Source organism: Hibiscus syriacus, unplaced genomic scaffold (assembly GCF_006381635.1).
Source record: "Hibiscus syriacus cultivar Baekdansim isolate YM2019G1 unplaced genomic scaffold, ASM638163v2 tig00117010_pilon, whole genome shotgun sequence".
Classification (NCBI taxonomy): Eukaryota; Viridiplantae; Streptophyta; class Magnoliopsida; order Malvales; family Malvaceae; genus Hibiscus; species Hibiscus syriacus.
In genome coordinates, this window is record NW_024063522.1 from 234,091 (window position 1) to 253,998 (window position 19,908).

General features: G+C 36.1%; 1 protein-coding gene and 1 pseudogene across 1 annotated transcript; one reads left to right on the top strand and one right to left on the bottom strand.

Moving 5' to 3' along the window:
- Positions 1–1,349: 1,349 nt before the first annotated feature.
- LOC120195197 lies at positions 1,350–2,302 on the top strand. The gene has a single exon (XM_039197280.1). The coding sequence runs from the start codon at positions 1,410–1,412 to the stop codon at positions 2,274–2,276; it is 867 nt and encodes a 288-aa protein (XP_039053211.1). The 5' UTR covers positions 1,350–1,409; the 3' UTR covers positions 2,277–2,302.
- Positions 2,303–5,270: 2,968 nt separating this feature from the next.
- On the bottom strand, positions 5,271–16,149 carry LOC120195208 (annotated as a pseudogene).
- Between the last annotated feature and the right edge of the window lie 3,759 nt (positions 16,150–19,908).

A 19,908-nucleotide genomic window follows, 5' to 3' on the forward strand; every position in this document is an offset into this window, starting at 1 on the left:
GGCCTCCTTTTACCTAAAATAAAGTGGATATCCTTATACCTAAAATATATTACAATAAATAAAATATGTACCAACCTTTTAATTTTGTTAATAAAGTGTAATCCTAATACGAGTCGTATGTTAGTGGATGGAGGCTAGGGGGGCCATTGTTTCTCCCATGCTCTCAAGTGCATTGCTCCCCTCATTATAGCTTCCTTGTTAATTTAACTAGTTTAGTACACTTTTTTTCTAGAACATAGTCTTTTTTTATGTTTATTTTATAATTTATATTTTAGATTCATCCTTCTAATAATATTATATCTAAGGGTCAAAATTGAATTCTTTTCTTAAGAGTATAACATACCCTAATGTAGAATACATAAATAATCACTAAAGTGTGTTAAAAATAATCTTTTTGGTCACTAAAATTTCAAAAGCTATATAATGCTCTTTAAATTTTATCAAACTATTATAAAATGATTCGTAAACTTAACATGCAATGATCATTTTGTAACAATTCATAAGTTTAATAATTATTTTTAGTTTCTTTAGTGATAAAAAATAGTTCAGTATCTTATGACATTATTACCTAACACATTGGTATCAGTACATGGAATATAAAGCAACTAAGAATACCAGTACAAGTGCATGCTGATGGAAAATTCGGCAATCTATTTTATGATTTGGTTGGTGGAAGGAGATATCTATTTCTATTGGCAAATATGATTTGCAATAAAATGGGATGGATTTACAAGTTGAGGGTATCATTGTATCATGAAAGAAAGCTCGTGAGCTTTAACTTTTATTATACTTTGATTATTAAAAAAAAACAAGTACGGAGTGGCATTAATAAAGTAGGCAAAATTAAAGCAGAGAAAGTTGTGGATCCCCTCCCTTCTTTTCGTTTAAAAAGAAACAATATCTGATGTCTAAGCACACACCTACATTAAAAAACAACATACAACACAAGTTTTATTTGAATTTGATAGAGTTAATTTTTTTATTTTAAAATATAAATTCAAATGGATTGAATTTGAATTTAGAGTAAAAAAATCGATAGTCTTGATTTAATATAATATTATAATTATCACTTATATCGGGAATAATTATAATAATATCTATTTTTATATTATTTTTTGTGTTCAATCATATCTTTATTTTATCAAATAAAAATAAATTATATATATTTATGCTGGGTCAAATCGAAATATAAAAATTGAATTAAAAATCAACTTAGGTTCTATGTTAAGTAAGACCTCCTAAATCCAACTCGGATGGAATATAGATAAAAAAAATTAATTTTTAACTTAAATTCAGATAGAGTAAGAGTCCAATATAATCCGACCCGACCCATTGTATCCTTATTCATAAGTGCCTATGCTGTCCAATATAACAAGGGAAACAAAGAGAGAAACACAAACAAGACAGCCATGAGAGGACGAGAAACCAAAGGAGTACCTTCAGCAGATTTGCTAGTATGTCTACCGTCTCGAGCCCGTTTAACATTGGTGCGGAAGCCAATTTGTAGCCCCACGAGACCATCGGAATCCAACAAGCACCACCGCAATCACCAACATCACCTCCATTACCACCGCCGTCTCCTCAAGAAATCAAGCACCAGAAAGGGTAGTGGAGCTGGGAGCCACTCCAGCCCTTTGCTTTGGGCTAGAGACAAGCAAATAGGACCCGACAGTACCGAACCAACCTCCCCAAAAGTCACCTGTTCAGGGCAGATCAAAGTCGGTTCTAAAACAAGTTCATGCAAAACCTGGCAATCAGTCATGGAAGAGATTGAGAAAATTCACAACAGCAGGCATCGTAAAAGGAGGCCAAGTTGGGTGGAGTCCTTTGGTTTCAAGAAAGAAGTCGTGCAATTCTTAACGTGTTTGCGGGGCATTCGTTTCGATTTTCGATGCTTCGGCTCTTTTCCCCGATCCGACATCACTTCTGATGACGAAGATGAAGATGAAGAATACCAAGAAAATCGCGACCATGAAGATGAGGACGAGACCTCAGGAGCCATATTTTCCAAATGGCTCATGGTGCTGCAAGAGAATCACGACAACGGGGTTTATAGAGAAGAAGAGACGAGGGTCCACGATCCTGTTGTTGATGATGATGAAGCTGCAATTCCACCTCCGAATGCACTCTTGCTTATGCGTTCTAGGTCTGCTCCTGCTATTGCTAAGGCCAGGCAAGAAGAGAATGAGGAAGATGAGAACAAAACAAACAAGTTGGATCCATTAATGGAAGAAAAAAGAGAGCTTGGTGGTGACGGGATACGAGTACGACTGTGATTTCTACAAAATTTCAACTGAAATTGCCAAAGAAACATGGGTTGGTAAAATGAAAGACCCATTGTGCCGAAGTCGAAGCTGGAAGAGTTGACAACGATTACCCCAGTGACTTAATTCTCTTTTTCTTGTTCATTTCATAAAGAATAAAGTTTTATCTGTGCTTTAATTTTGAATTTCGATATGAATGATTTACAAGTCTGTATCTTTATCACATAATTTGTATGTACAGCTTTCCTGAGTTATTGTTTCAGTTCCTTTTGATATTGAATTGCAGGCGGTTCTTCACCTCCTTAGATTATGATTTAACTCGTCAAACTTTAAAGTCACAATGAAAATAGAACAGAAGCTTAAAGTGATTCTATATCATAATTTCCGGCTAGATAGACTTAAACTATTCAAAGTATGTTTGCCCATCGTGCTTTTCATCATTCTCCGCCACCTTTTTCTCTGTCATTATCACTGCCCACCATTAAACTTTAGTAAATGTCATTAGAAATTATATGAAGGGTAATTTTCGTAAAATAAAATTAGATCCCTGTTCCTTTTATTTTATAGGTAAATTACACCGTTTCTCATTGAATTTAAATTTCTCTTCTATTTTGTTCACTTAACTTTTAATTTTTCTATTCTACTCACTGAACCTTTACAGATTAAACTATTTTTCTCACTCGAACGTTAAGCTTGTAACAGCTGGATTACATGACATTTTTTATTAATATATAATGATGATATATATTTTTTATTAATATTTAATTATGACATGTAATATTTAAGATAAAATAAAAAATTCTTAAATTTTATTCCTAAACCCTAATCCAAAACTATAACCCCACCCACCCCACTCTCACCCTCTCCCTCCAACTCCCACCGTGTTATTGTCTATCTATCATGGAAACCAGAGTAAGCATCTTAAAAGTAAAAGGGAAAAGGGAATTTAGTAACATGAAAGAAGGGGAGAACTTAGAAGCAACAAAAGAAAAAGTCAAAAGCAACAAAAAACACAGAGAAATTAAAAGCAAAAGAGTTTTTGGAAATGAAAGAAGGGGAGAACACGAAATTTAAAATGCTTACAAGTTGATCTCAAATTTAAGAACAATTGAAGAGGCAACAAGGAAATCAAAAGATTCAATGCTAGATCCATGACCGACATGGTGCTCGGCTGTCGCAAACGATGGTCAGAGTTCAACCACATTGAAAGAAAACGAAAGAGATGAAAAGAAAAAGAAGAGACGAAAAGAAGGGAAAAGAAGGATTTTTTTTTATTTTATATATAGGTACAAAAACAATATCGTTTTAGTATAAATTTAATTTTTTTTAAAACGACATTGTTTTGATGTCGTTTGCCATGTTATAACACCATTAATTATTTAAGAGTGAGGTGATCAAAACAGGAACAATATCAAAATTCAATGAGTCAAATAAAAACATCAAATGAAATTGTATATTGTTCATGTTTGTGTTTTGTTTTTCATATTCAAGAGGTTATAAATTTATATAAAATTTTATGTTTTAATAATTTATTTATGTTGATTTTGTCACCTTTAGGTGTTCTTATCGTGTCAATGTTATTCATTGTTTACATTTATATTCGTATTTTTTATATTGAGAGAATTATAAATTGTATGTATTTTTATATAGATTTTTCTATTTTGTTTACTGGATTTTATGTAAATTTAAATATTTTTGTGTATTTAAATTCATCAACTTTAATAATTAAAGAAAATATTGTTTTCCCTATAGGTTTTAGATTCAAATAGTTACATTATATGTGTATTGTTAATGATCTAAAGAAAATTTAAATATATATTATCTTGTTATCATCTTGAACTATTTAATATACATATATAAGTGTATTTCTGGTGTTCTTATATTGTTTTTTATGATGTATTGTTTGTAGGGATGGGCATGGGTCAGGTTGTGTCGGATTTTTGATCCACCCGAACCGACCCGAGAACAAAGAATCTTCCACTGGAGATCCAACCTGACCTGAACAAAACAAGATTTCACCCAACCCGACCCGCCCCAAAATAATAATAAAATATTATTTTTATTCAATAAAATAGTGACTTAATTGAAAATAATAATATATAGAGGGGTATTATTGTAATTATTCCTAAATATATAAGGTAAAATTATATATTTTTCGGCTCGGGTATTTTTCACCCTAAACCCGAACATCACATTTAAAAAACCCGGCCCAACCCGATTGGATTGGGTCAAAACCCTTTGGATTCGGATCTCATGCCCATCCCTAATTGTTTGCATAAACTATCATAATGACTTAATTTACATAATAAATCATATTTAGGTAAATTACGTGTTTAATACTTAAATTATCAGCTTTGGTCAGTTTTGGTATCTAAATTTTCAATTTTTTCAAAACCATAACTAAATTTTATTTTTTTCATTTTAGTACCCTCCATTAAAAAATTTAATTTTTGTTTCATTTTAATACCTCAATCAAAATTTAACATTAAATTTTGAAAATATTGAAAGTTTAGGTACTAAAACGAGTCAAAACTGATAGTTTAGTATATAGTAAATCGTTAAGTTTTTAACGGTGGGTACTAAAATGAAATAAAAATTTAACGTTAGGTATAATTTTAAGAAAACAAAAAGATTAGATACTAAAATGAGCCAAAATTAATAGTTTATGTATTAAATGTGTAATTTACATTGTCGTATTTGTATTATCTTATAATTTATCTCATATTTTACGTAATATTTAATAGGGATCGACTTTGAGGGGAAAAATAAACCTCCCACAATTTCAATTGAATTTGTTTGTCTAAAACAATATGAAATCGTTATCAATAATATTAAAATAAAAAAATAAATAATTTAAAATTTTGCAATTTGCAAACAACATAATTATAAGAAATATTTAATTTTTACTAAAATAATAAAGAAATTTTACAATATAAATTTAGCACCTATAAGGTTTAACACTATAAATTTAGTACTTAATTTTGAGCACGCTGTTTATGCGACAGTTTATTCAAACAGAGGCGGACGCTGTTTGTTGAGGTGGGTGCGAGCCTCAAACAATGCCCTGACTACTTCATCATCCCCAGGTGTTTCCCTTATCAATATCTCATAATCCTGGATTGCCACTTCCTATCTCTCTAGCTGCTTTTACATAAATAACAAAGAGAAAATAACTTCAGTGACCAAAAATCCCATATAATATACGATTTTAACCAACTTTTTCCGGATTTGTCAAAATGACCAACAAAATCGCAATGCGATCGTTAATTCGCAACGCGATCTCCATTATCGCAAATCAGTTTCCAGATTCGCAACGCGATTATGACTATCGCAATGCGATTTTCCAATTTCGCGTTGCGATTTTCCCAATTCGCAATGCGATTCTGACTTTCGCAACGAGATTCTGACTATCGCAATGAGATAATACATAATCGCAATGCGATTTTCAAAGTTCGCAACAGGTTTTAGTTTCGCAACACAAATTTTTTGTGTATATATCTACGCAGCAGCAACAACTCATAACCTAAATCCCTAAATCGCAATTCATTCCATCTCCATCTATCACTCTCTCCGGCGACATCCGTTCCTATATCCGTTCCTACATCCTTCCCCATTCGACAACAGGTCTTAGTTTCGCAGCTCGTTTGTTTAGTAAATTAATTTACAACCATGAAATCATCTAATGTTGATCATTTTTGGATAGATTTATGTTTTGGAGGGTCATAGGAGAATGTTCATGGTGTTTTACAATATATGCCTTTACCCATGAATCTTCAACTAAAACTGTCATTAAAAAAGTTAACTTATGAAACTCTAATGTTACGTGTTTCAAAGAAATTGAATTTAAGCCCCTAAGTGGATTTAGGCTATCTTATCAGAGAAATGGTAAAGTTTATTTGTTAACCGACAATGAAGATGTTGAACGGTTCATTGCTTACATTAGTGTTTCAAGTGATGATGTTACATTGTATGTTGTTGAACCTAGAAGTAGTATTGTTGGGTCAGTAGCGGGTAGTAATCAACTAAGTTTTTCTCAAAACCCACAACCTTTCTCTAATCCAAATCCCAATCAACTTTCAGCACCAAATTCCGGTTTTCGTATTGACCAATTAGACGATGATGAGCCAACATAAAAAATTGTGAGTACTAGTCAGTATTCGAAATTTGATCTTGGTCAATACCCGGACTTTGATATTGGTCAATACTCGGATTTTGATGATGTTTCAGAAGAAGAAACAGACCCTGCGTGTAATGATTTTGTTATTGGTCAATACCCGAATTTTGATGATGAAACATCCGTTGCCGAGGAAGATGTTGTTGATGATAATGAGGAGGAAGTTACGACTGTGAATGAACATGTTGAACATCCATTCTGTAATTCATATAATCCTGAAGAAGAAAAAGAAGAAGAAAAAGTCCCCGAAGAAAAGAAAATGCCACGGGAGTTTAACTGGAATATGCCAGAATTACTTCAGATACCGGAAGAAGAGTTGGTAAAGAAAGCAGTTGATTGTTACACAGAAGTTATTCGTATCAAGAAAGATGATTGTTTTGATACAAAGGAAGACTTGAAGATAGCTTTGTATACGAAATGTGTGGAAGATGGCTATCAACTAAAAGTTAACAAATCAAGCAAAGATCGTTTCGAAACAAGGTGTATGATTGACAAAAACTGTACGTGGCGTATGATTGCAAAGAGGATAAAAGATTGCGAAATGTTTCAAGTTAGGACTTTTATTGATAAACATACATGTTCAAGAACCCAAGTTTTTCCTCACCATAGACAGGCAAACAAAAAGGTGTTGGGTGGTTTTCTGGCTGAGTTAATGTTTTTGAATGGCAGGGTATATCGGGAACATGAAATTATGACTGACATGAATGCTCGGTTCAAGATTAGTATATCATATTCTCAAGCTTGGAGAGCCAAATGTTATGCCTTGGAATTGTTGAGGGGGTCGCCAGAAGCATCGTTTGCCCAACTGCCGGCTTATTGTCACAATTTAAAGCTGAAAAATCCTGGGTCGGTAACTCATATCAAAACAGATAGAGATGAATGCTTTGAGTTGCTGTTTATCGCCATTGGTGCTGCGGTTAGTAAATCAATATAATTCTGTTGACTCATTTTTGTTAGTTACATGCATTTCACATTTAAATGATATATTTTTGTGTATATTTTTTGTAGATTCGTTCGTTTATTATTTGCATGCGCCCAGTTATTATAGTTGACGGAGCACATTTGAAAGGTCGATACCTTGGAGTAAACTTATTAGCAGTAGCCATGGATGCTAACAATGGGATATTGCCAATAACTTACGGGGTTGGCAAATCTGAAACCTCTGATTCATAGACATGGTTTATGGGGCATCTTAGGGATTGCATAGGTCCTATTAGCAATCTGAAAATCATATCCGATAGGGCAAACTCAATTGACAACGCTGTTAGAAGGTGTTTCCCAGATGCTTTTCATGGACTTTGTGGTGTTCATTTGTATAGAAATCTAAAATCAAGGTCTGCTGGTATAAAAAATCACAAATGGACATACTGGAAGGCTGTAAAAGCTTATCGGGAAGTGGATTTTAATAAGCATATAAACTGTTTAAGACGTGTTTTGCCTCAGTGTGCTCAAACACTAGAAGATGTCGGGTTTGAAAGATGGTCAAGAGTACATCAACTTGGAGCAAGATATGGTTTCATGACGTCTAATAGTGCAGAATCAATCAACGCTCTAAGTCGTCATTCCCGGAAATTACCCATTACTATGTTAATTGAGTTTTTTTCGAGCCTCTATTCAACAGTGGTACTACAAGAAAAGAAACCATGCAGGTATTATTTCTTTAAATTCGTAACTTATCATATATTTTACTAAGTATTATTTATTTAAATTTACAGGAACATTGGAACATTGTGTTACACCATGGACAGAAAAAAAGATAACGAAACGTGTTGTGAAGTTTAACGTCATGGAGAGTTGAACCATGTTCAAACACTTTATTTGAAGTACTGGATAATAACTTAAATGGGCTTGTCGATCTAAATGCAAAGACGTGTAGTTGTATGAAATGACAAACATCTGGTTATCCATGTGGCCATGTTATAAAAGTTTCTCTTCATCTAAACCAAGATGATTCAAGCGCATAAGCTATGGATTGCTACACTACAGAAGTATATCGACAGACTTATGGCGAGATTGTCTACCCTATTCCACATCCTTCTGAGTGGGACATACCAGATGACTTACAAACAGTTTTGCCACCAGCCATGGACAGAAGGCTACCTGGCCGACCAAAAAGTCACGATCGTATACCGTCTAAGGGTGAAGAGAAGAAGAGATTGACATGTAGTCGGTGCAAGGAAAGTGGTCATACAAGGTTGACATGTGGATCACCAGTGCCATCACAATCATCTTTTCCTCTACCAAAATATGGATCCTCATCAAAATCCAAAGCTCATATGGTGTCAAGCAAAAGGCAATCAAAATCGTAATCATCTTTAAAATCCCAATCACAACTGGCTTCACTTTTGGGACTGTTAACTTAGGTGATTTTTAAATGCAAACGTTGTATTATGTAGATTTTATGTGTGAACTTTTAACATTTTCAGTTAGGCATGTATTAGTAACATGAGTTTGAAAATTACTATGATATGTTCAGTTGTTATCACTTATTAGGAAATCATTTGACTATCGCAACACAAAAATGACGTTCGCAATCATCTTAATGTCTATCGCAACGCGGAAATGACTATCGCAATGCGAAATGAAAATTGCAATGAGAGAATCGCAATGCGAAATGAAAATCGCAACGAGAAAATTGCAATGCGAAATGAAAATCGCAACGAATGAATCGCAAAGCGAAATGAAAATCGCAGCACGAATTTAGTTTCGCGTTGCGATTTTGTCGTTGCGATTTTCATTTCGCGTTGCGATTCTCTCGTTGCGATTTTCATTTCGCATTGCGATAGTCATTTTTGCCTTCAACATAATGCAGATTGAAATCAACAAAATCAACCATTACATTTCAATCAATTAAACAAGCACAAATAAGAATTATGTTCACATCAATTAAACAAATCAACTTTTACAAATCATCTTTTACAAATCAATTAAACAATCAAAAAATAAGCAATAATTCTTATTTCCTCATCTACTATTGAATCAACTTTTGCAGCCATACATCATTTTCACGCAGCTCACTTCTGAGATTAACCTGCAGAAACCAATCATTTGCTCAAACAACACTTTCTACACATCTAAAACCTACAAACAGCAAATTATTGAATTCTAGGTACTTAACCAAACATTTTCAAACCACAAGCCTATAAACTTACCAATTGTTTATGGACATTTTTATAACGCGGATGCAGGTAGGCAGCGTCTCGTATATATCGATCTAGCCATATAATGCCAAAACCACAAGCCTACTGCAGCTCTATCTCTATCGGTGGGAGGTAGATACTTTATACTTCCTGTGATCAAACGCTCCAACGCCAAGCATACGAGACGACCACAATCCCCTCTGGGTCCCTTTCATTTGTTGTGGTGCGGTCTCGTCTCTGCTAACTGTAATATTGAGCTTCTTTGGCTTCTTGTTTCCATAACGAGTCTAATAATTTATCGTATCCAAGAATTTAGCCAAATGAGAGCTCCATCCCTTAATAATATCTCTTAAATCAACCAATGATATGTAATTTATCATGCTGTCATATACTATTGCCTTAAGGGATGGGAGCTGAAGCTCGACGAGAAGCCAATGTTTACGTTCCAAAACAGGGATAAACACCTGCAATCATAAGTAATAATTCATTCATTTACGCACTTATTTATGAATACCTTTAAACTCAATCTAAAATAAATACTAACCTTATCGACCTCCCACCATGCAGGATAAAGTTTAGCTTGTCCATTGCCCAACGCAAATGATTCATCTCGTTGATTCTTCAAGTGAACGACGTTAAAAGACGTCAGCATAATTGTATATCGTGTATTTCTTTTATTTTCCTTAAGTTTCCTAATTATTAGAAGACGTGACACCCACGCATCGATATGCTGTTTTACAAAAAAAGACATATATTAGTAACTTACATAAATTTAAAAAAAAATAATCAAATTGAAATATAAGAAAAATATAAGACTTACCCCTCCATCGAAATAGCCATTGTCTTCGACCCCTAATAATACGCCCCACCACCACCATGACCGATCAAGCAACAAATATATATCATCGTTGAGCTTGCATATGTCAGTGAAACACCCCTGGCTCCGCTCATGTAGATAAAAATCAACTGCGGTCTTAGCCCAAAGGGTGTTATCCAGAATTGTGTCCGGTAGTTGTCTCCTCTCCACTTCAGATACCGGTATGGTACTGGCCGGTAACTCATACGAGAGACAACTTGAATCCATCATGTCCGGCACGTCAGAGGGTTTCTCAAGAATCCTACATATGACGCCATGTGAATCGGGCTCTTGAATGGTGGGAGGGACCTCTTCAACGATGACAGTGGCCTCTTGAACGGTGGGAGGGGACTCTCGAGGAATGATAGGGGTCTCTTCAACGATAGGAGTGGACTCTTGAGGGATGACAGGCGAGTCGGGCTTCTTCTTGCGGTGTCTTCGCACTATTGGGGTGTACGGAGACTTAATAGCACGTGCACGCCGTCTGATGCGTGAACTCTATCGTGCAAGAAAAACCCGACGTAAAGCATCCATCTTATCGGTCTGCTAAATAATTAAATACAAATATCAGTAAATAAACAGACATGATATTTAAACAGTGAAAACAAAGACAAATATGTTTCAAACTTGCATTGAATTCACCCAAGTCATTATTCTATCATAGTTCACAAAATGCATCAGATAACAAAAGGCAAATATGTTTCAAACTTGCAACACTGTCAACTTAGTATTTTTCTTTGTCTATTGGTTGAAGTAATGCAATTCATTCAAGTTTCAATTTGCAGAAGAAGAATAGTTTCTGGAACTTAAAATCGCAACGTGAAAAATGACTATCGCAACGCGAAATGAAAATCGCAACGAGAGAATCGCAACGCGAAATGAAAATCGCAACGCGAAACCAAAAGACAAAACAAAAGAAAAGACAAAACAGTGTTACTAAATTAGTTTCAAGAATAAACTATTTCTTCTTCTTCTGCAAATTGAAACTTGAATGGATTGCATTACTTCAACCAAAACACAAAACAAAGACAAATACTAACTTCAGAGTATTAAAGAATACACAGTTTAGCAGAATTGGCAGCAAACGAACAAATTTACTTTCAACCAAAAGACAAAACAAAGACAAATACTAACTTCACAGTGTTAAAGAATACACAGTTTAGCAGAATTGGCAGCAACCGAACAAATTTACTTTCAACCAAAAGACAAAACAAAGAAAAATACTAACTTCACAATGTTAAAGAATACACAGTTTAGCAGAATTGGCAGCAACCGAATAAATTTACTTCAACCAAAAGACAAAACAAAAGACAAATACTAACTTCACAGTGTTAATAAACAGTTTAGCAGTATTGGCAGCAACCGAATAAATTTACTAAGCAATCTAAGTGAAATGGTTAATTTAAGTGAAATTACGAGTAAATTTATCATCAAGTTAAATATGGAAAATCTTAAACTTACCTCGTTGCGTAGAGTATGAACCTCATTCTGCAACGATACTACCATCTCACGTAGAGCGGCAACCTCATCACGTAACTCCCTTGACTCATCCCGTGGAGGTGGAGAACAGGGAGATAGAAGTCGTGGCATCTTTGTCGGTCGCCTATCATGAGGTGATGGTGGAGAAGAGGCTCGATGATGTGACGGGATAGGTGATGGCTCTCGTTGTAGAGGTGTATAGTCGGGTCGATCAGGTGATGGCTCTGGGTGAGGTGATGGCTCTCAAAGTGGAGGAAGTGGAGGCTGCTCATCATTCGTGCCATCAAAAAAACGCTGACTAGCTTGCCACCAATCAGTGGCAAGCTCAGCTTCCGTGGGTGTCAGTCTCATTAATGGAGTGTTGGCCTCCTAAAAATAAAAACTCAAACAAGTTAAACGTCTACTATTAATAACTTGTTTATATGATAGTATTGTGTTAACTTATTATTATTGTCGCATATGGTATTAAGTCTTCCCAATCCAACATACGTTTCCTCTTCCAGGAAATAGCCCTATGAATATCATTTGAGGTTTTTAATGCATATGTCTGCATGCTGGGGAAAGCCTCGAATATCCAAATCTACAAACAATATAATAACAAACATTAGTAATTGTTAAATAATTAATTATAATTTTGAAAACATTATATAGAAATTCTTACCTTAAAGGCCCAAACAAAGCCTGACAAAGTGTATTTCGACCCATCGCCCCGCAAACTTTTGCGGTCATCAAAGGCAGACGACAACTTAGTCCAGGTAGATTTCCATATATACGAACCCCACGGAAACAGATTCCATGCATTTAGGTCCTCTACCAATAATATTAGCTCTTGAGGAATAGGTTGTATGGCCTCTCTGCCTAAAAAGCCGGCATACAAAAGTAGTAGAAGGCATACTCGGACAACATCGACGTCATTCATCCGAGTAAAACCATCTTTCTTATTAAACAATTTCTTCAGGTCGTCGACGTGTAAGTTCGGCTTCTCTATTGACTCATCAGGAAAAACCCTGGATAACCATGATGGGCGGGTGATATGACGAGTGTACCGACCTACATCATCGTGTCCGAATCGTAGACCAGTGATTAAGCAGAACTCCTTCCGCCCAAAACAAGTATACGCCAGTGGAAAATGAAACCATATCTCTTCCTCACCACGTTGTATACTGTCGAGTAGATCGCTAGTCATGGTCTGAAGCCACAAATGGGTCAAATTAGCATCTCCACCCGGATGCTGTACTCTCAGCCATGGCCTGAAGCAGGTTTCCTCAAACAATTTTCTTTGTGCAGGTGAAAGCTTCGAAGCAATTGTAGTGGCTAGGCTAACTTTATTCCTTAATGTCAATGAAGCCGAAAATTTTTTCTACAAAAACAATAAACATACCAAGTTAGATATACAAAAAAATACAGTGTGAAGATATACCAAAAACAATAAACATAAATAGTAGTTTATTCTTGAAACTAAAATTTACAACACTGTTTTGTCTTTTGGTTGAAATGAAAATCGCAACGAGATAATGAAAATCGCAATGCGGAAATGACTATTGCAACGAGAGAATCGCAATGCGAAATGACTATCGCAACGAGAGAATTGCAACGCGAAATGAAAATCGCAACGAGAGAATCGCAACGCGAAATGAAAATCGCAATGCGATTTTGTTTTTACGTTGCGATTTTCATTTCGCGTTGCGATTCTCTCGTTGCGATAGTCATTTCCGCGTTGCGATTTTCATTCTCGAAACTATTCTTCTTCTGCATTACTTCAACCAAAAGACAAAACAAAGACAAATACTAACTTCACAGGGTTAAATACTAAACAGTTTAGCAGTATTGGCAGCAATCGAATGAATTTAATAAGAAACCTAAGTGAAATGGTTAATCTATTTTGAAATTACCAGTAAACTTATCATCAATTTCAATATGAAAAACCTAAAATAATACAAAATTTTCAAAATAAAAATAATTAAAAAAACTAACCCTCGGAGGTTGATTTTCCATTTCTGAATGATTGTGAGGGATTTCTGACCGGAATGGAGGGACGAATGGCACTATGTAAATCGCATTGCGATAGTCAGATTCGCATTGCGATTTCCTAATTCGCATTGCGATTTTCCTAATTCGCGTTGCGATTTACTTAATCGCGTTGCGATTTACTTAATCGCGTTGCGATTTACTTAATCGCGTTGCGATTTACGTATTCGCATTGCTAATTATGAAAATCGCAACACGAATACGTAAATCGCAATGCGAATACGTAAATCGCAATGCGAATTAGGAAAATTGCATTGCGATAGTCAGTATCGCATTGCGATTTTCCAAATTCGCATTGCGATTTACTTATTCGCATTGCGAATTGTGAAAAACGCAACGCGAAATTGGAAAATCGCATTGCGATAGTCATAATCGCGTTGCGAATCTGGAAACTGATTTGCGATAATGGAGATCGCGTTGCGAATTAGCGATCGCATTGCGATTTTGTTGGTCATTTTGGCAAATCACGAAAAAGTTAGTTAAAATCGTATATTATATGGGATTTTTTGTCACTGAGGTTATTTTCTCAATAACAAATGGTTTGGTCAACAAATATTCAAGACCGATCTTTGCTTCAGTTCAGGTAAAAATGTTTACCTTGCCACTACAATCAGCTCTCCTTAGCCTTGCCTTGCTGTAAGAAGGTTGCACCTTAAGCGCCATGGTGCAATCCTCGATGGTCTTTTCGAATTGGCCTAGCTTAGTTCTACAGGCTGCTCTGTTGCAAAGCAGAACTGAATTGTATGGATCATGCTCTAATCCTTTACTGTACACGATGGAAGCCTCTGAGAATTTCGATGCATTGAAGAGCAAGTTACCGCTCGATCGAGCTGATGATACTGCCCTTGACTGCTTTACCAGTAGTGTTGTTTCTCTGTTGTGTGGATCAAGTCTGGCAGCGTGCTGAGCTGCTGATACAGCATCATCTAGCGTAATATAATCAGATCAAGTCTATTTTTAACTTTTAGGTTCCCGTGAATTCTATATTCCAAATATATTCACAGAAACCACTTATAGAGATTTCTTTCTACTAACCTGCCAGAAACCATGTAGACCAGTTCTTTGATCATTATATCAACGGTGAAATTCGGTCCTTTGCTGTGGGATGTATAGGCTTCTTGATGCCTGTGGAGCTTCAGAAATGCCTCTGTTTGAAGAGCATAAACCAAAGGTGCAGAATCAACTCCAGAGGTTATAGCATATTGAGTCTCTTTAAGTAGAGTATTCCATTCATTCGATTTTTGAGCATCTGTGCATCTTTTAAGGCAGTGATCGAGAGCCTGAGCTTTAGTAATGTCGTTGGGGTCGGCATGATTTCCAGCAAATTTGTAGTGATCCAATGCTTGTTTTGCTTCTCCCAAGCTGCATGGAAAATTCAGATAATCATATAGAAAACTGTAAGCAGTACTAATTTCAAATTTTCTTTCCGCAGATGGTCATATAAGGATGTTCTTTACATGAGCCTATGGAATGTTGTTACCTGAGATAAATTGTTGCCAAACGGTGATGCGCTCTGCAATAAGTAGGATCAAGCTGAATAGCTTCTTTGCACTCAACAACTGCCTCGATAGCATGGCCTAATCGTAACAAGGCAGCACTCTTACTACAATGGTACGTCGCCTTCTTCCGATCGAGGCATATTGCTCGTTCGTAAAGGGTCAGTGCCTCTTCAAACCTTCCCTAATTGTATGCCTCGTTTCCCATCTTCTTCAATGCCTCAGAATCCAATCCACGAAACTGTTTCAATTCGACACTCGGCTTCCTTAGGATATTGTCCATAGCAGAAGCCGTAGCCGGAATAAGAGCTTTGGTATTGTTTGGTTTTTGTTTCTGTAACTTTGGATCACATGTCAAGTCTTGTGACAGTCTCGTTTGAGTCGAAGCAGACGAGGATGATGCTGAGCTTCTTGCAGCATCCAAGGATGTTCCACTGTCTTTTTTCATGTGAGAAATCGAAACCAAATCCCGAGGTTGTAATAAATCGGACATCCTGGCTTGTTTCATGGGGATAGAATCCACTGAGCTGTTACGTCTCCCGCCGGAACCATTGATCAAAGGTTTCTTAGACTTAACCGTGACCGGTTCCTTCGGAACCTTGTCAACGACTTTTGCAGGGAGTGATGATTTTCTCGAGCATTTGGTCCATGGCTGGAAAATTCCTCCCATTAGACCACAACCCAAATCTTGCTTCATTGAATACTTTGTCATTTAACAAATATAAATGCATATACAAAGAATGAACTCGAAGACTAAAAAATGAAAGAAATGGAAACTGGCAAGAATAAACAACTGGGAGATTATAAAGGGAAAACAACAAGAGATGGATTGGAAGTGAAGGACTCAATGTAGCCTGGAAGATATATATTTATATCAAGAGAAAATAACTTCAGTGATCGAAAATGTTTTATAATATATGATTTTAATCAACTTTTTTTGGATTTGCGAAACTGACCAACAAATTCGCAACGCGAACTCCAATTTCGCAACTCAGTTTCCAAATTCGCAACGCGAATATGTAAATCGCATTGCGATTTTCTAAATTCGCGTTACGATTTTCCAAATTCGCAACGTGAATATGTAAATCGCAACGCCAATTTGTAATTCGCAACACAAAAGTCAAATTCGCAACACAAAAGTCAAATTCGCAAAGCGCATTTATTTTCGCAACGCGAATTTTATTTTTGAATTCGAAACACAATATTTATTTCGCAACACAAATGTAAACAATATAATCGCAAATCATAACCTAAAACCCTAAATCACAACTCAGCCTCATCTCCATCTCTCACCCTTTACGGCAACATCCGTCCCCATCTCCGACGAAATCCGTCTATCTCCATCTCTCAGAGCCACCCTCACAACCATTCAAGGTCAGAAATGGAAAATCAACCACCGATGGTTAGTTTTTTAATTATTTTTATTTTGAAATTTTTGTATTATTATTAGATTTTTCATATTTAAATTGATGATAAATTTACTGGTAATTTCAGTAATAGATTAACCATTTCACTTAAATTGCTTAGTAAATTCATTCGGTTGCTGTCAATACTGCTAAACTGTTTAGTCTTTAACCATGTGAAGTTAGTATTTGTCTTTGTTTTGTATTTTGGTTGAAGTAATGCAATTTATTCAAGTTTCAATTTGCAGAAGACTATTTGAAACTTAAATTTGCAACACGAAAATGAAAATCGCAACGCGAAACTGAAAATCGCAAAGCGATTTTAGTTTCGCGTTGCGATTTTCATTTCACGTTGCTACTTTCATTTCGCGTTGCTACTTTCATTTCACGTTGCTAATTTCATTTCGCGTTGCTACTTTCATTTCGCGTTGCGATTTTAAGTTTCAGAAACTATTCTTCTTCTGCAAATTGAAACTTGAATGAATTGCATTACTTCAACCAAAAAACAAAGACAAATACTAACTTCACAATGTTATCTGATGCATTTTGTGAACTATGATAGAATAATGATTTGGGTGAATACCGTGCAAGTTTGAAACATATTTGGCTTTGTTTTCACTGTTTAATATCATGTTTGTTTATAGTGTATAATTTTAAGTTTTTGGTATATCTAACTTGGTATGTTTATTGTTTTTGTAGAAATTTTTTTCGGCTTCATTGACCTTAAGGAATAAATTAAGCCTAGCCACTACAAATGCGTCGACGCTTACACATGTACAAAGAAAATTGTTTGAGGATACTTGCTTCGGGCCATGAATGAAAGTACAACATCCGGGTGGAGATGCTATGTTGACCCATTTGTTTCTTCAGACCATGACTAACGATCTACCCGAGAGGATACAACGTGGTGATGAAGAGATATGGTTTCATTTTCCTCCGGCGTATACTTGTTTTGGGCGGGAGGAGTTTTGCTTAATCACTGGTCTACGCTTCGAACACGATGATGTAGGTTGGTACACTAGTCATATCGCCCGCCCATCATGGTTATCTCGGGTTTTTCCTGAGCTGGCAAAGGCGAAGCCAAGTTTACACGTCGACGACTTGAAGAGATTATTTGTTAAAGATGGTTTTACTCGGATAGATGACCTCGATGTTGTCCGAGTATGCCATTTATTACTTTTGCATGCCGGCTTTTTAGGCAAAGAGGTCAGACAACCTATTTCTGATGACCTAATATTATTGGTAGATGACCTAAATGCATGGAACCTGTTTCCGTGGGGTTCGTATCTATGAAAAGCTACATGGAAAAAGTTGTCGTCTGCCTTTGAGGACTGAAAAAGTTTGCGTGGCCATTGTTCCAAATACACTTTGGCAGGCTTTATTTGGGCCTTTAAGGTAAGAATTTCTATATAATGTTTCCAAAATTATAATTAATTATTTAACAATTACTAATGTTTGTGTATTATATTGTTTGTAGATTTGGATATTTGAGGCTTTTCCCAGCATGCGGACATATGCAATTAAAAATTCAAATGATATTCCTAGGGCTATTTCTTGGAGGAGGATCCGACTGTTGGATTGGGAAGAGTTACTACCATATACGACGATGAATGATGTAAGTTAACACAAATACTACCATATATAAAAAAGTTATTACTAGTAGACGTTTAACTTTGTTTGAGCTTTTATATTGTTAGGAGGCCAATTATCCATTACAAAGGTTGACACCCACAGAGGTTGAGCTTGCCACTGATTGGTGGCAAGCTAGTAAGCCTTTTTTTATGGCACAGATGATGAGCAGCCCCCACTTCGAGAGTCATCACCTCACCCAAAGCCATCACCTGATCGAGCCGATTATACACCTCCACAATGAGAGCCATCACCTATTCAATCACATCATCGAGCCTCTTCTCCACCATCACCTCATGATAGGCAACCGGCAAAGATGCCGCGACATTTATCTCCCTGTTCTCCACCTCCACGGGATGAGTTAGGGGAGTTACGTGATGAGGTCAATGCTTTGTGTGAGGAGATCGGTATTTTACGTGAAGACAATTGTGCATGGCGTGATGAGGTACGGTCTTTACGTGGTGCGATAGAGGTTTTACGCGATGACAATGGTGCTTTACGTGGTGAGTTATCTACTTTATGTGATGAGGTAGCCGCTCTACGTGAGATTGATGCATCGTTGCAGAATGAGGTTCATACTCTACGCAATGAGGTAAGTTTGTTTAATACTATACTAAAAATGCAAATAACTTTTTTTCGGCATTATTTGTTTATTTATTGATTTATGTATTAATTTATTTTTAGCGGCCCGATAAGGTAGATGCTTTATGTCAGGTTTTTCTTGCACGACGGGGTTCACGCATCAGACGTCGTGCTCGTGCCATCATGTCTTTGTTCACCCCAATAGTGCCAAGACTCCGTAAGAAGAAGCCCAAAGCACATGTCATCATTCAAGAGGCCCCTATCATCCTTCAAGAGGCTCCTCCCACCATTCAAGAGGCCTCTGTCATCGTTCAAGAGGTCCCTCCCACCGTTCGAGAGCCCTACCCTTTGTGATAAAACCGCAGTTGATTTTTATCTACATGAGCGGAGACAGGGGTGTTACGCTGACATATGCAAACTCGACGATGATATGCATTTGTTTCTTGATTGGTCTTGGTGGGGTGTGTTATTAGGGGTTGAAGACAATGGCTATTTCGATGGGGGTAAGTCTTATATTCTTCATATATTGTATTTTTATTAAATTTTTTTAATTTATGAAATTCACTAATATATGTATTTTTTATAAAACAGCATATTGATGCATGGGTGTCACGTCTTCTAATAATAAGGAAATTGAAGAAAATAAAAAATATGCGATGGACTATTATGTCAACGTCTTTTCACGTAGCTCACTTGAAGGATCAGAGAGACACTTCATATGTGTTGGGTAATGGAAAAGCTAAACTATATCCTGCGTGGTGGGAGGTCGATAAGGTTAGTATTTATTTTTGAATATTTTAAAGGTGTTCATAAATAAAAACTTTATGTGTGCAATTGAATTATTATTTATGATTGCA

Coding starts and splice junctions, on each gene's coding strand:
- LOC120195197 (XM_039197280.1), top strand. CDS start 1,410: ATGAGAGGACGAGAAACCAAAGGAGTACCTTCAGCAGATTTGCTAGTA.